Consider the following 17276-nt stretch of genomic DNA (forward strand, 5'->3'; position numbering starts at 1 on the left):
CATGGCAATATGCAGTGCTAGGGATGAGCTAACGCAGTAATGGATGGAGCGAGAAAATATGTAACAATATTTCCCGGGTCTGTAGCTACTACCAAACATATGACTCAAGGAGGAAAGTTTCATGTTCATCATGCTAGGAGCATGTGACAAATGAACGGACAACATATTTGGATTGTGGGATTTTTTGAGAAACTTTCATATGTAAATTATTTTCATGTGACTTACAAATTATTTTATATGATTTTCAAAGTTTTAAATCACTTATTAAATTTAGAAATTCATTTTAACTTGAAAAATAATATTATGACCTTAACATGACATCATGATGATATGAACAATCAACATGACTCTTGACTGGTCAAACTGTCACCTAGGCCCCACCTGTCATAGACAGAGGGCTTAACATCGTTTAATTTAATTAATCTAACTAATATAATTATCAGGCCCCGCATGTGAGTGTCTTTAATTCAAATTAATTAATTTAATTAGTTTAACAAGCTAATTAAAGTGCTAGTTGAACTTGGGCGCACATGTCGGTGGCCCACTGGTGAGCTGCTGGGTTGCCGAGTCAGCACTTGACCGGAGTCAACCCAACCAACTAAGGCCAGGGGGCACTTGCAAGGTCACGGGAGGGGGGGGGGGAGGGGGTGGCCCCGGGTTAACCACGCCGACGAACGTCGCTGAAGTTGCCCCCGCCAGCTCAAACACAGCGGAGAGGCTCGGGATGGGCTCGGGATCCGCCCTTCGGCCACCAAACGGGCAACAGAGAGGTGCATTTGGACGCAGGGGGCCCGCACGCGACCATTTCGGTGAGCGGGGGGGGGGGGGGGAGTTGGGGAAGGCCGGAACGACGCCGACGATGAGCAGAGGGAACAATGCTTTCGGGGGAAAAGTGGGGAGCGGGCTACGGGGCAAGACAAGGGCAGTTGTGAGGCGCGTCAGTTTGCTAGGAACGTGCTGAGCACGTTCCCATGCTCGGTTGGGAGCTATGAGGGCTCCAGTCACGACGACAAGGTAACATCGACGGCCACCTACGGCCATGGCGAAGCGAGCGAGAAGGGGAGCCTACGATGGCAGATTCGCACGGGAGAGAGAGGGGAAGGAGGCCGAGGCTCACCCGGAACGTGCAGGTGAGCAATGCGTGCGCGGGGAAGGCTCGAGGTCAACAATTTCACCGGTGATGACCAACCTTGCAGCGGAAGGGAACGGCTCGACCCGCTCGTGCTGGTGTAGCTCTAGTTGTCCTGCTTCTCATAGGCGAAGAAGATGACTCACACGATGCTCCTCACATAGTCCTAGGCGATGTTGAGGCCAGAGAGCGTGCGGGCGGTGGCGGCCATGGCGGCGACGGCGTGGGTGCGAGCGTGGGGAGGAGCAGGGGCAAGAGGGGTAAGAATGGATGTGGGCTAAGGTTCGAGGGGCGTGCGGGGGGGGGGGGGGGGGGGAGGAGGGAGGGCTTGTAGTGGCCGGGGAAGCGCTGGATGTGCCCCAAGGAGACGGTGGCGGCCATCACCATGCCCACGTCTCCCTTGGTGAACAAAGGAAGGAGAAGGGGTTAGGTAGGCTGGCCGACATGCCTAAGTGCATTGTGCACTTAGGCCCTTTTCTTTTATTCCTTTTCCTTTTTTGCTTTCCCCCTTTTATTTGTTTTCTGTTTTGTTTTATTTTTGTAACAAAATTCTTTTGCAAAATTATGACACTTGGTCCATTATTCCTTTTGCAATATATGATACTGCCATAAAAAGTTTGGGGGGCCCTTAAAATTTATTTAGATTTTATTTAAACCAAAAATGCATTTAATAATTGATTTTACCTCTGTTATAATCATTTTAGGCACCAAAATACTTGATAAAATGTCGGTTCATATTTTATAGTTACTAGGTGAATATTTGCAATCTAACCATGATTTTAGTTTTCTTGTTTGACAAAATATTTAATCCACTTATTATTTGAATTTTTAATTTTAAAAGGAATTTGAAATAAGATATGATTCTAAGATTGATCGATCATTGTTTAGCAAAAGCATTTAACTTAATTTTGGTTATCACCGTAGCTTAATTACAATGATCATTGTAGCTTAATCCAAGGGTGTCACATGAGGTGACAATCTCCTCTCCATGTGGATGCTGCTCGGATGTGGTCATGTTGGACGAGGCGTTCGATGCCCTTCGATCAGTCCATGTGATCCCTGCCTTATATATTCTTCCACATAAAAAGTAGTTTGATCTCTCGTTTGGGGTGGTTTATCACTGAAACGAGGGTGGTTGTATGTAACGCCCCGGACACACCCGCCGGCGATCGTTACTCCTGGAGGGATCGTTACTCCAAGCCGAGCACGCTTAACCTGGGAGTTCTGTTTGAATGGGCTCCCGGAAAACAAGGAATTCCTTATTGATATGAGTAGTCTATCATCCCTAATAAGCCAGACTATCACATTGTAGTAGCGGGTCCAGCCTAATATGCCAATGTGGGCCAACATTAGAAGCGTTGATAAAATTTCCTTTTTAATTTTTTTTATTTTTTTTCTATGATATAAGGCTATTGGAAAAATTTCAAGGTCTGTCCACCCTCTAGCTCCATCATTGGTTGTAAGGAGTATGCATCTTGATCATGGTTGTTTGAGTATAAGTGTTTGGTAAACTATTGGTTCATTTGCATCATTCATGATCCTTAGCATGATATAACATGTACTATACCACAAAGGAAAAATATATGCAATGTATTGATAATAAGTGTCGAAGAAGTGTAACATTTGATCACGTTTGAGCAGAAATCATTGATATAATCATCCAGTATTTCTCATGGTGATATGATCTTACATGGCACAACTTAAACCTTGTGGGTAATTGAGAAGTCTAGCTCTCAAAAAATGTAGATCTTTTCAGGATACTTTTAGCATTATTGTAGATGTCAACAATCTTTTTTACATAGAAATAACCACAAAGTACAATAATATATTTCATACAAGTTTGTTGACAAATATTTGTCACGATCACCGTTGATATGGGCGTAAAGAAGAAAGGCAGTGAGACGGGTGGGGGTGACGGGTGGGGGTGTCATGTGAAAATAAAGGACATGCACATTCCCCCCTTGTATCCTACTCCCTCCGTTCCATAATATAAGTCTTTTTAGAGATTTCACTAAAAGACTACATACAGATGTATATAGACATATTTTAGAGTGTAGATTCACTCATTTTGCTCCGTATGTAGTCCCTTAGTGAAATCACTTAAAAGACTTATATTTAGGAACAGAGGGAGTAGTCTTTATTTAAGAAAATACATGCATTGCCGCATGTATGATGACTAACAACAGCAGGATTACGCCCAAATTAAGATTTTGGTTGAGTTGATTTTCTTGATACAAAGATCTGAATATATCACCCATGCATACATAAGGCCAACTTCACCGCACGACTCCATTATGTCCGGCCCCTTCTGTTTGGGGTAAAAGGAACAAACAGGTCGACCCAACGCGAGACGGTCCGAACCCATTCTGTCCGTTTTGTGTCCGGCATGACCCATTTTGAGCGCAAACTTGCGCGGAATTTGGGTCGCGGTGGACATCAAACGGACGCGTGCTCGTCCGCGTCGGGGACGCGTGGCAGGCGGCCACCTACCTCCCACCCGTCCACATCAATGCGCACGAGCGGCCGGGCCCGCCTGTCATCCTCCCAGGGAAAGGTCGTGATCCTTCTTAAATGGGGAAGCCGTGGACCGGTGGTCGTCCACAGTTCCCATCGCCACCCCGCGGCCTCCTCGAAACCCGACAAGCGCGAATCCTAGCAGTCTCCTCGAGCTCGCCGGCCGCCCACCTCGCAGCAGCCATGGACCTGTGGAACTACGGCCGCAAGGGCAACCACGCCCACGAGGCTGGCTCCTCGTCGGGACGCCGCGGCGGCTCCGTGAAGGAGGAGGCCGCATCGCCACCACGCCGTGCCTCCGCCACGGCTCCCTTCACCATCGCCCCTAGGCCCGCCGGCCATCGCGACCGGCAGTACCTCAGCGTTGAGGTATGTCGGCGCTACTGGGAGACGAGGACGCGGTCCCATGGAGCGACGTCCACCTCCCGAACGCGTGGCACCTCTCCGCCGACCGCGTCCCTATCCAGCCGGTGCCGACGAGTGGCCATGCGCGCCGCGAGGAGATGGAGCGCCGCCGCCGCCTCCTCCCCGACGACCTCTACTACGACGAAAGGTACGCCGCCGACTCCACCCTCTAGGACACCTGACCCAGGGACGAGCACGACGTGCGCGCGTGCCTCCTACTTCGCCGACACGATCTCGGGGCCGCGGCGGGCACGGGAGGTGCGCGTGCGTACACGGGTGCGCGGCCTCACGCCCACGCCGTCGCCTTCCCCGTCTCCGTCACCACCTCCACCTCCTCGCATGACGGAGGAGGAGGAGGCCCAGCTCATGGAGCGCGTCATGGAGGACTCAATGATGACGCATGATGAGCGCCAATGGCCGGGCCTGGACCGCGCCATGGCTCTCTCTGCGGCCGGCGACGTCGCCATCCCCGAGCAGATGGAGGAGGAGGAGGTGGCCGCGTTCCCTCCGGAACTGGTGGGCGCGTCATGGGCTGGTTGTGCACCGTGCCGGAGATGGCGCACGTAGTGGGGGCCGTGAACTGGTGCCCCACGCCGCCACGGTCACTGGAGCGGGACGCCTCGCCACGGGAGGAGGTCCTGCAGGCTAGCTTCCAGCCCGCCCCCGCGCACCAGGGACCGCCGGCCCACCTCTGGACGCCGCCGGCCTACGTCGCGAGGACGACACCGACGGCCAGTGAAGACGGCGACGGCCACGACAACGACGTTTTCTATGTTAATTATATTAGACTGGCCGTTTTGTGGCCGTGAAAATTGGGCAAACTGGGCGTTTTTAATGTTAATGTTATTATGTTTTAAGTTTTTTAACTATGTTTATTTATTTTTAGTTGAGTTTTCCTATTTTTTTAATCAAGTCCAACACGGACATGATTTGGGTGCGGCCGCACGGTAGACGCACGCACGACCCAACGGACAGAGGTGGACGTGGGCGAACCCATTGCCGTTTTAAAGGAACAAAATCCGGCCAAACCGGACGTCCGTTTAGGATCGTGCGGTGGAGTTGGCCTAATGCTCTCCCGTGCACTTACCTAGTAAGCCCAAAAAACCAGTATAATTAGATTGTAAATTTAGTCACGGTTACTATTTACACATGTTTCCAGCGTTTTACAATTTTGCTTACTGACTATACTTGTTTGCAGTTATTCCGTTATAGGAGTAGTACCCCCTCCATTATGAAATAAGTGTCTCAATCTAAATATTTGTTTACTTAAGTTAATACTATAAAATTAAGACATTTATTTTAAAACAGACAAAATACTTCTTTATCTTACTCACAAAGAATGTGTATGTTTGCTAAAAAAATCCATACAAAATTGAGTGCAGCGTTTCGGTGCTCAGACACATCCGCACCCGGTTAAAAATATATCAAATCAAGTACTAAAAAAATTAAAATATTTCTAATTTTTTTTCTTGATAGATACTTTGATGCATGAGGTCCATTCCAATTTTTATATCATTTAAACATCTAAACAACTCTCGGCAAAAAAAAACGAATCAAAATAATGCATGAACAATACACTTTTTTAGTGATTCTAAATTTATCTTTTTTACCGAAAGCTGTTTAGATGTTCAAATGATTCAAAAATTACAACGGACCTCACACATAAAAGTTATCGACCGTTTTTTTGAATTTTTTAGCATTTATATTGATTTTTTTATTCTGCACGAGTGGAGATAAGTGTGGGCTAAAAAATGGATTTTGACACAAAATTAGCAAACCATTTGTTTTTCCTCCTCTGCCGTAGAAGATATGCTCCCAAATTCGGCAGTCGTTCATCGTTTATGTGGACACGGGCAGCTCGTCGTCCTGCACCATCCGACGCGCCAAATATCTGGAGTAACCCCACCTTCTGACTCACGCCCCCTGCTCCCACTGACAAGGAGGAGCTATCCCGTTAACCCCCCTCCCTCTCCGCCGGCCGCGTGCCATATCTCCACGGAACGGATAAGCCACAGAAACCCAAGAAACGCCGCAGCTTTCCACTGAAAGCGGGCCCAAGGAAACGCGGCCCATGAACGGGGCCCACGCGTCAGTGAGCAATGCGCCGCGTACCCCTCGGTGACCGTAGGTATTTTACCCGAACCGGATTAACAGCCCGGCGTGACGGCGAGATACGCAGGCGCAGCCAACCAAGGGCGACACCCTTCCCTCCCCCGTCTCGGTTCGTCTCGTCCTCTGCCTTCGTCTGTTCCTCATCTCCCCGCCTCACTCCGCCCCCTCCCCCCATCGATTCCTCCACGCGAGGTCCTCGGGCTGCCCCCGTCCCCCCGGTCGCGAATCTAGGGTTCGGGGCGCGCCTCCCCTCCCTCTCCCATGGCCTCCGCCGCCGCCGAAACCCTTGTCTCGCTCCCCGTCGTGCCCCCCTCCCGGTCGCTCCTCCGCCCCCTCCGCAGGCGACCTGCTTACAGAGGCAGCGCCGCGTCGGTCCGCCTATCCGCGGTGCCGCCCCGGGGCCTTGGGTTCGCCCTCATCCATCGCCGCATTCGCTGCCCGCCGGCGGCGCGCGCCAACGTCGAGCGCGACGGCGACGGCGCCTCCGGGTCGGGAGAGGCCTCGTCCACCGGGGACGGCGACCGCGACGCGGCGGCGGAGCAAGGAGGTGATAGCGCGGGCACGAGCACCACCACCGCGGCCGCGACGCCGCCCTCGCCGCCCTCTTCGTCCAAGAGGGGGGAGAACAAGTGGCGCCGGCGGGTGGTCAAGGGCGGCGGTGTTGGCCGATGGTTCTGGGAGCCCATAGTGCAGGGCCGGGAGATGGGGTTCCTCCTGCTACAGCTCGGGTTTGCCATATTCGCCCTCCGCATGCTGCGGCCGGAGATCACGTTGCCTGGCTCGGAGCCCAGGCCACAGACCACTTACATCAGCGTCCCCTACAGCGACTTCCTGGCGAGCATTGATAAGGACCAGGTGAAAAAGGTTGAGGTGGATGGGGTGCACGTTATGTTCCGGCTCCGTCCCGAGGTTGAGGCCAGTGTGGTGGAGCAGCCACAAACACAAACAGATGGTGTTGCTGATAATGCTGCCATTTCAAGGAGAATCGTCTTCACAACGACACGCCCAGTGGACATTAAGACTCCATATGAGAAGATGGTGGAGAATAGTGTTGAGTTTGGGTCGCCAGATAGGAGGTCCGGTGGCATGCTCAATTCAGCCTTGGTAAGGAACTTCAGCTGAAAGTTTTCTGTGTTTTACATGCTTGACTATTTTGGTTTGAAAATTGTTGCAGTAATAGCATTTTAGACCATTAGTGACATGTCAATAGGGAACAGGGGAAATATGACATATGGTGACGGAGATTGTGTTTAGTTTAGAAAAGGAGGAATAATTTGTAATGTTATTTCCCTTAGTATGGTTTGTTTCAGCAATCTAGATTTTATATACGCTAACTAGCTACATGTGATGTACTTACAATGAAGGAGGAAAGAAAGATCGGTGTTTGTTATGTGTCAACACGCAAGAGACTAGAATCCATTTTTTTTTGTTCTTCTTGAAACAAAAGCAGAACATTTGCTCACTTCTCCCAGCGGTTGCTTTTTATGGCAAGCAAACAAAAGTACTTGTTGCTAAATTTTGTTAGTATGTACTCCATAGCTACATATTTAATCCACCCCACAATCGTTCTAGATGCTTAAGCAATCTAGCATCCTTTGCTGTTTTGGTTATCCCTAAACCAAGATTTATAAGAACGTAAAGTTGAATCTGTTTCCTTGCTTTCACGTGCAAAAGGAAGGGTTAAGTTATTGTCAAGAGTAATGTAGAAGTACACGCTTCTCTTTTGATTTTGTTTTCTGTTAGCAACTGCAACTTCATTAATTCTTTCGTTCCCCCAATCCAAAGCAGAAAATTAAGTTCCACCATTCTGCGCTGATATCAGTTTGACAAATACAAATTTGCAATACCGAGTCTTAGAATCGCAACTCACAAGCATTTTGCTCGCTGTTTTTTTCTTCCCTTGTTGGGCCACCACACAACTGTAGCATATCAAAAGTCTAGGTGACAAAAACTTCAATCTAGCTTCCTAGTAACTGTACACTCAAGATTTTACAGAACTACATACGAACGAGTTAATAGCAGGATGGAACTGGTGATGGATTTCTTCACATGAAAAAACGATAAATTGAACCCCAGTTTGATATGTCAACTTATGTACCTAGCCTAATACAGGAACATGCAGTCCTTAATTTGATCCACAGATTAGAAATTTCACAGACTGGAAATATTGTACCGATGTGTGTTGATAGTTGCAAGGGGTAATCTAGTAAGATGTTTGTGTATGTTTACATTGTTCAGTGTTTATGTCCATGTGTATAAGTCTCTCTTCAACCTGTGCTTTTGACCCTAACTACACACTTATATTGTGCAGGTGGCTCTTATTTATGTTGTATTAATTGCAGTAGTTCTTCAGCGACTGCCAATAAACTTTTCTCAGGTACGGACGTGTGTATATATTTTTCTATGCCAGTCAAACTAGTGAATATGGTCTTTAAATTCGATTTTTATACACATTATTTCTTGTGTATTACAGCAATCAACAGGCCAGCTGAGGAATCGGCAGAATTTGAACTCTGGTGGGGCAAAAGTTTCAGAAACTGCTGATATAGTTACATTTGCTGATGTGGCTGGAGTAGACGAGGCCAAAGAAGAGTTGGAAGAAATTGTGGTATGGGTTTTATGATGACTTGTTACTGGTAATTTTGTATTCTACCATGTGCAGTGATGTTCTGGTCTATCTATTGTTGGAGGAAAATAAGCTGGTTTTATCTTTTCATTATGTTCAGGAGTTCCTAAGGAACCCAGAAAAATATATCCGTCTTGGTGCACGTCCTCCTCGAGGTGTCTTGTTGGTTAGTTCTGCATTTATTTATAGTAACGGGTGTTGCTTGGTTATTGCATTTGTTACTTACAATGCAATTCTTTGTACAGGTGGGCCTTCCAGGAACTGGAAAGACACTCCTTGCTAAAGCTGTAGCAGGGGAAGCAGAAGTTCCATTCATAAGTTGTTCTGCAAGTGAATTTGTGGAGCTATATGTAGGCATGGGAGCAGCTCGAGTACGTGAACTGTTTGCTAGGGCCAAAAAGGAATCACCATCAATTATTTTTATTGATGAGGTAATCTAGCATTTGTGGATATAATTACTTTTGTCTGTAAAGATGCATGCTAACCCTTTGCATTCGGCCACTCTTTGTAGATTGATGCTGTGGCAAAAAGTCGTGATGGCCGGTACCGTATTGTCAGTAACGATGAGCGTGAGCAGACACTAAATCAACTGCTCACGGTAGGATAATGACAATAGTTTCTTACTCTTGAGTCTTTACTTCCATGGCATCCCTATTCGTGGTTTAGCCATTGTTAATTTTCTCTTCTTTTAGGAAATGGATGGTTTTGATACCAACTCAGCTGTCATTGTACTTGGAGCAACAAACAGGGCAGATGTTTTGGATCCTGCCCTTCGGCGCCCAGGGAGATTTGACCGTGTAGTCACGGTTAGCTTCTATTGTCAGCACAAGTATATCACTTGCATCTTAGGTATCAGAGGTGACGGACATTTTCGTGACAGGTTGAAGCTCCCGATAAGTTTGGAAGAGAATCTATTCTGAAAGTTCATGCAAACAGGAAAGAGCTTCCGCTTGGTAAAGATGTAGATCTCAGCGGCATTGCAGCAATGACAACTGGTTTTACTGGGTAACAATTTCTCTCCTAGTTAATCTTTTTAACTATGTACTCCCTCCGTCCGAAAATACTTGTCCTAAGGATAAATGTATCTAGACTTATTTTAGTTATAGATACATCCATTATATCCATTTCTAGGACAAGTATTTCCGGACGGAGGGAGTAACCTTTCCATTTGACTTTTGTGTACCCTATGCAGGGCAGACCTTGCTAATTTAGTGAATGAAGCTGCTTTGTTGGCCGGAAGATCAAATAAAGAAATAGTGGAAAAGATTGATTTCATCAGTGCGGTTGAGCGCTCTATAGCTGTATGTTATTTTGTTATCTCAAATCTGGTTCTATTACTTTCTTTATTAAAGCAGAATCTGATTGGGATGCAGTCCCAACTACTCCCTCCGTCCCAAAATAAGTGTCTCAACTTTGTACTAGCTCTAGTACACAGTTGTACTAAGTTTGAGACACTTATTTTGAGACGGAGGGAGTATATTGTATTCAGCTTCAAGTTATATCTATCTTAGTCTTTAACTGTGCAATGCACAGAGGATTACATGATAAAGTGCAACTATGAAGCACCGATACAGCGGTATGGGATACAGCAATTTCTAGAAACAGCAATACGGCGACACGGCGAGTATATATAAATAATAATTTATAAAATGACAAATAATAAAGACAAGACATAATAGAATGTGTGAGATGAGATCAAAATACTGCCCCATTGGTTGCCTGATTTCCTTCATGCCTCTTTTCAAGTCCTAAATGGTCATCCAGGTCCTCAACTCATCATGGTGTATGCAAAATACTTCCTCCGTTCCTAAATATAAGTCTTTCTAGATGTTTCACTAATGGACTACATACAGATGTATATAGACATAATTTAGATTATAGATTCCCTCATTTTGCTCCGTATATAAACACCTAGTGAAATATCTTAAAAGACTTATATTTAGGTACGGAGGGAGTAGAAAATATATCATAAGTATGATATTAGACTTTGTCGATTTGAGATAGACAGGCATGAAAAGTGGAGAACAGTAAACAAGTTGGCTTGGGCTTACCAAATAAATATATACTTCCCTGTTCCAAACTTCCAAGTCCCAACAAGTTCCAATTCTGAATTATCAATGGCCATAGACAAACAATGCAGAAGTCCACTAATATAACATGATAAATAGGAAGATACAATTATCAATGGCAGTAGCAGCTAGCAAGCAGTAGCAAATTAGGAACAGAAAGCATTAGTAAGCACCTATGCTAGAGAGCAGCAGAGTTCGCCGGATCTATCTTACCTCGCTCTTGCTGGTGACTGGCGACGGTGCCGGAGAAGATTCTAGTCAATCGAGGCCTAATCTCCTAATCTCCTTCTCTCCTCTCGAATCCCCTACCCTTCTCTACCAGCACTTGCCACGGAGGCAATGCTGCAGCCGGTAGGGCCGCACTCCCCCCTGGCCATGGAATTGCACCAAGGACTAGAGGCTCTTCCAGTCCTACGGGTCTCTTTGGGTTCTGTTTTGGTTAAAAACGACACTCAATGTTAACACACATAACGAATATTCAAAATTGTGTTCAGAAGTGATTTTTATATGCAAACTGCCCCCTTTAGAGTATGCAATCAAGCAAACAGTGTTTTTGTCAGTTAAATGCTTAACTCCTGTGTGGTGAATTTGTATCTATTGATCTGTTCACATCCATGCTGGTTTCGTGATAGAATTTTCTTGGAGATTTTTTTTTTATTTGCTGGCACTCAAATATCACCTGGATGGTGGAGTGGATGTGCAATCCCATCACCTGGGTTAAGTCTCCTAACCTAGCAGGTTTCCTGTCCATGTATGCCACATGCACATATCCTGCTGCAACTACTGCTAGTCGTGTACTCGTATCCTTATTCCTCAAGGGATACTAGCTGTACGAAACTAATCATCTCTATTCTATGTCATTCCGTGATGGGCATACCTATTGCTGCCTTAGGCATGGCGGCCGGCCACAGAGCCCAACCCATGACCATAATAGCACCCCAGTCTTTCTCTAGGAGTTGTTTATGGGTTCTGCCCTCAGGGCATGGCCTTACTGTTGTTCCTTGCTCTATTTTGATATTGCCGTGAGAGATGGTTGTTCCTGTTATTAGTTATTATAATTCTCTTTGCTACTGTGAAGTTAACCGTGAAGTCTATTTCTTAGGGCATAGAGAAAAAACATGTAAAGCTGAAGGGCAATGAAAAGGCTGTTGTTGCACGGCATGAAGTTGGTCATGCAGTTGTGGGAACTGCTGTAGCAAATCTGTTGCCAGGCCAGCCACGTGTGGAGGTTTGAATTGAAACAACTATTGATAAGAACAGTCAGGATAGTTCTAAATTGGTCTTAGTTTCTTTTGCTGTTTATTTCCCCAGAAATTGAGTATACTGCCGAGGTCAGGAGGTGCACTAGGCTTTACATACACTCCTCCCACGACAGAAGATAGATATTTGCTCTTTGTTGATGAACTGCGTGGCCGTCTGGTGACACTTCTGGGTGGGCGGGCAGCAGAGGAAATAGTTCTAGCAGGACGGGTTTCTACTGGGGCACTTGATGACATCAGGCGTGCAACTGACATGGCTTACAAAGCCGTAGCAGAGTATGGTCTTAATCAGCGCATAGGTCCAATATCACTAGCTACATTGTCAAATGGCGGGCTAGATGATTCTGGAGGCTCTCCATTTGGAAGGGACCAGGTCTGTCTCAAAGTTCCATACAATTGCAGATCAAACTGTTAAGCTGCCTACTAAGCTCATATTCAAAAATAATGACAGGGCCATCTGGTTGATCTTGTCCAAGGGGAAGTAAAAGCACTTCTACAATCAGCACTTGAAGTTGCTCTTTCAGTTATCCGTGCTAATCCAGCAGTTTTGGAAGGACTTGGAGCATATTTAGAAGGTAATTTGACAAATTATCCGCCTACACTTTTATGGCGCACTTTTCTTCATGAGCTATGCATCACAAAGGCTTACATGGCAATTGTTTGATGTGTGGTATGTCTAACTGCTCATCTCCATACTCCTTCCAGAGAATGAAAAGGTTGAAGGCGAGGAGCTACAAGAGTGGCTTAAGTCTGTCGTTGCCCCAGAAGAATTGACCTCTTTTATTACAGGAAAGCAAGAACATGTTCTTCAGCTGGAAGTAGGCCCCTAGCATCAGGAGTATAAATTGGAGTCTTAGCCTTAATTAATTTAACCTAGCGTCAACCGCTAAAACTCTGTAAATCCGGAAGGATTCAATGAAAGTCCACATGCCCAAGTGATGCTGTATATATATACGGATTATCGAGTTCTAACCTCCAGAATATTGTAAGTCCATCTGTTTGGCCATTGGCTCTACAATGTTGTTATAGAGATTAGGTGGGTGGTGCATATGTAAAAGAACATTCTTTTCTCTTGCTACATTCTTTTCTTTCAGCCCTCCCAGTGAAAGATTCATGTTACATTATCATCTCATCAATTATTAATAGAAATAATTCATATATGGTTTGCATACAATGTTCCTTGCCTCGATATACTAAGTCTCCATCTGCATTACATGGTTCAGCTACCTGCGCAGGCTGTTATTTTGCTGAGGAGAACTGTTCACTTCTCAGCATCTACGAGGTGAGCTAAAGTGAAATGATATTTCCACTGGCGCTTTGTGAACTTTTTGAAGTGCTTTGTTTCTTCTCATAGATAGAAGTCCCTTGGTTGTAAAGCAAGATGAAATGATATTTCCATTGGCGCTTTGTGAACTTTTTGAAGTGCTTTGTTTCTTCTCATAGATAGAAGTCCCTTGGTTGTAAAGCAAGATGGGCATCTGAGGATTTTTGATAAGAGATTCTCCAGTTTATGTATAGCCAGTCCAGGATGAATCGATCGGAGCTACAAACACAACTGCATCATCCGCATAGAGGGAGGCACACACCATGGCCCCTCTTCCACGGATCTTATGGAGCAGGCCGTTTCTTGTCGCAATGTTAAGGATTCGTTGCAGAGGGTCAATAGCTATGACAAACAAGAGTGGAGAAATGGAAACCCCTTGCCGCAGCCCCTGGCCATGCTTGATGGGTGCATGAACCCCATTCAAGAGGATCCTCGAAGAAGAGGAACGTAGGAGGGCCGCAATCCACTCTCGAAATTTGCTTGGGAAACCACGTCTCCGAAGGAGGTCAAGAAGGTACTCTCATTTGACAGAGTCAAAGGCCCTGCGAATGTCTAACTTGAATAGGAGAGAAGGGGTCTTGCTCTTGTGAAGGCGTCTTGCTAGGTTTCAGACAACTTATGGAGCAGGCCGTTTCTTGTCGCAATGGTAAGGATTCGTTGTAGAGGGTCAATAGCTATGACAAACAAGAGTGGAGAAATGGAATCCCTTTGCCGCAGCCCTTGGCCATGCTTGATGGGTGCATGAACCCCATTCAAGAGGATCCTCGAAGAAGAGGAACGTAGGAGAGCCGCAATCCACTCTTGAAATTTTCTTGGGAAACCACGTCTCCGAAGGAGGTCAAGAAGGTACTCCCATTTGACAGAGTCAAAGGCCCTGCGAATGTCCAACTTGAATAGGAGAGAAGGGGTCTTGCTCTTGTGAAGGCGCCTTGCTAGGTTTCACACGTACATGAAGTTGTCGTGGATGCTTCGTGTTTTGATGAAAGCACTTTGAGCGTTGGAGATGAGGGTGGACATGTGCGATCCGAGCCTGATGGAAAGCACTTTAGCAAAAATCTTGGCGATTGGATGAATGTGACCGATGGGTCTATAGTCGACGATGCTCTCCACCCCATCCTTCTTGGGAAGCAGCACAACATTTGGAGAGTTGAGCCAGTGAAGATCTGTTGTGCAGAGGGAGTCTGTGACGTCCTCGATTTGATCGTACGCTAATCATACATGCAAATGCGCACGACCAAGCTCAAGGACTCACGGGAAGATATCACAACATAACTCTAGACGCAAATAAAAATATACAAGCTTCATATTACAAGCCAGGGGCCTCGAGGGCTAGAATACAGAAGCGATAAACACAAGAGTCAGCGGAGGCAACAAATATCTGAGTACAGACATGAAACATGATAATGCCTTAGAGAAGGCTAGCACAAAAGATACAACGATCGAACGAGGCAAGACCTTCTGCATGGGAATCTCCTAAACTACTCCTGGTCGTCAAAATCCTCCACATAGTAGTAGGCACCGTTGGGGTAGCAGGCATCATCGGCGGGATACGCCATCTCCTGGGCTCCATCATCTGGTCGCAACAACGGATCAAGGGGAAAAGGGGGAGCAAAGCAACAATGAGTACTCATCCAAAGTACTCGCAAGACTGACATCAGAACTATGCTAAGTTATGCATCAATATCAAAGGAAGGGGTTATATGTAGACTGACTACAACAATGCGAGAATAGAGAGAGGGGACTAGTCCTATCAAAGACTAGCATCTTGAGGGGTCTTGCAGCAATAGACGAGAGTAGAGCAAGTAATACCATTAATAGTTATATTGTCGCAACAATAGTAATTAAAGTCAAGCCCAGAGATTCTTCCTCGACTCCTGCGAGGAAGCAATCCCAGAGCAAACATTCCAGTTAAGTAACAGTTGTAGTTGTATAAGATCGGGGCACAACTCCAAATTGTCCTGTAACTGTGGACACAACTATCCGAATAGTTAATTTCTTCCCTGCGGGGGTGCACCAAGTTTCCCATCACGCTTGATAAACTTTGGCCGGGCACACTTTCCTGGGTCATGTCCGGCCTCGGAACATCAACACGTCGCAGCCCCACCTAGGCTCAACAGAGAGGCCAGCCCGTCGGTCTAAATCCTAAGCGCGCAGGGGTCATGGGCCCATCACCCTTTGCGCTCCTGCACGATGCAAGGGCGGACGATGTCAGTCCTGACACCTCTTATACAAGAACGATGCTTATCCGGGCCACTCGGGGGCGCGCCGCTCCATTGCTGACGTCTGAAGAGTTTCGGCTGATACTACGATGTCGAGAACCCATAACTCCTCCCACGTAGACGGTTAGTGCAAAAAGGTCTCCGACCAACCCAGATCAAATACCCAAATCCTTAGCATTTTAATTAACTCATCGACACATCCACGCGAGAATCCACCCGCAACACATCATTCATCAATGTTCCCAGTAACAAGGTCAAGTAACCGTGTGGCTATAACATCAGAGGGATCCGAGGTATCACCCTCCATGGATTCCGAACGATGTAACCGTCAAGGTGGTCAGGGAGGAGTCACCCTCGATGGACCACGCTTGATGGGTTGTACGACAAAGTCATTATCGGAGGTGGTGAAGGAGGAATCATCCTTCAAGAACCACCGCCGGTCAACCACACTACAACACTAACATCGGAGTATGTAACGAGGTGTCACCCTCGATACTCGATAGTAGCTCTGCAGCGTCGTACAACTAAGGGGGGTGTGAGTGCTGTGAAGGTTCTTGGCTCGTCAATCAGATGATCGAGACTTGGTGATAAAGCGTGGGCAACTGGACTAAGGGGGCAAAGGGGATGACTGCTCCACCTATACTAAACAATTTTAAGGTGCGGTACATGACATTAGCAGTTTATCAAAAACAGGCTATGCATCAGATATAAGAGCTAACTACAACAGTAGCAAAATTCTAATGCAAGCATGAGGGAGAAAGAATAGGCGATATAGGAATGATCAAGGGGGTTTGCTTGCCATGTTGCTCTATGGCAAAGGGCTGGTCGTCAGGTGGATAGTCGTACCCGACAGCAGCGTCAGTCTCGGCGTCTACCGTAAGAAGAGGGGGGAAGAAACAATAAATATAAACACAGATGCAACACTAAGCATGACGTGGCAATATGCAGGGCTAGGCATGAGCTAACGCAATATCATCCGTCATAGAGGGATCGGGAAAATATGAGATGATATTTCCGGGTCTCTCGCTACTACCGGACAGGCGAAACGGATGGAAAAGTTCTATGTTCGCTATGATAGAGACACGTGCCAAACGAACGGATAACGTACCCGGGTTCGTCTCATTTTTCTAATCAACTTACATGTACAAATTATTTTCATCCGGATTATGCATTATTTTATATTAATTTTGAAGTTTTATTAATTAATTAAAAATTAACAGATTTAATTAAATCCAATAATTAAAAATGACATCAGCATGATGCCACTGTGACATCAACAGTCAAGAGTGAGTTGACTGGTCAGTTCTGACTAGTGGGTCCCACAAGTCATTGACATAGGATTAATTAGGTTTAAAATTAATTAAAACAAATTAATTATGGGCGTGGGACCCACCTGTCATTCCGACATTAGGTTAATGGATCAACATATTTTTATTAGATAAAAACCAGTTAGCGTTAATTGGGGCTAGACCCACATGTCATTCACATGTTAAATTAACAAATGGTAAATTAAATCTAATTAAATTAATTAGCCTAATTAACCCAGATTAAATTAATTAACTAATTACTTAATTAATTCATTTAACTAATTATATATTATTTTTATTTTTTCACGTTTT

The 17276-nt window shown here is 46.0% G+C and overlaps 1 protein-coding gene across 1 annotated transcript; it reads left to right on the forward strand.

Moving 5' to 3' along the window:
- Positions 1–6242: 6242 nt before the first annotated feature.
- Positions 6243–13274, forward strand: LOC123401461 (ATP-dependent zinc metalloprotease FTSH 7, chloroplastic). The gene is made up of 13 exons (XM_045095286.1): positions 6243–7264; positions 8472–8537; positions 8634–8768; positions 8887–8952; positions 9032–9217; positions 9298–9384; positions 9479–9592; positions 9667–9791; positions 9979–10087; positions 11958–12083; positions 12167–12487; positions 12566–12689; positions 12820–13274. Exons 1-13 carry the CDS (start codon positions 6422–6424, stop codon positions 12942–12944), a joined length of 2427 nt encoding a protein of 808 aa, XP_044951221.1. The 5' UTR covers positions 6243–6421; the 3' UTR covers positions 12945–13274.
- Positions 13275–17276: the final 4002 nt, after the last annotated feature.

This window comes from Hordeum vulgare, chromosome 6H (genome assembly GCF_904849725.1).
Source record: "Hordeum vulgare subsp. vulgare chromosome 6H, MorexV3_pseudomolecules_assembly, whole genome shotgun sequence".
Lineage (NCBI taxonomy): Eukaryota > Viridiplantae > Streptophyta > Magnoliopsida > Poales > Poaceae > Hordeum > Hordeum vulgare.

What these genes read in the sequence shown, in the direction of transcription:
- LOC123401461 (XM_045095286.1), top strand. Translation starts at nt 6,422, where the DNA reads ATGGCCTCCGCCGCCGCCGAAACCCTTGTCTCGCTCCCCGTCGTGCCC. An exon ending in CACTAAATCAACTGCTCACG is followed by an intron (nt 9,385 to 9,478) that starts GTAGGATAATGA and finishes CTCTTCTTTTAG; the next exon opens with GAAATGGATGGTTTTGATAC. An exon ending in CAGGCCAGCCACGTGTGGAG is followed by an intron (nt 12,084 to 12,166) that starts GTTTGAATTGAA and finishes TTATTTCCCCAG; the next exon opens with AAATTGAGTATACTGCCGAG.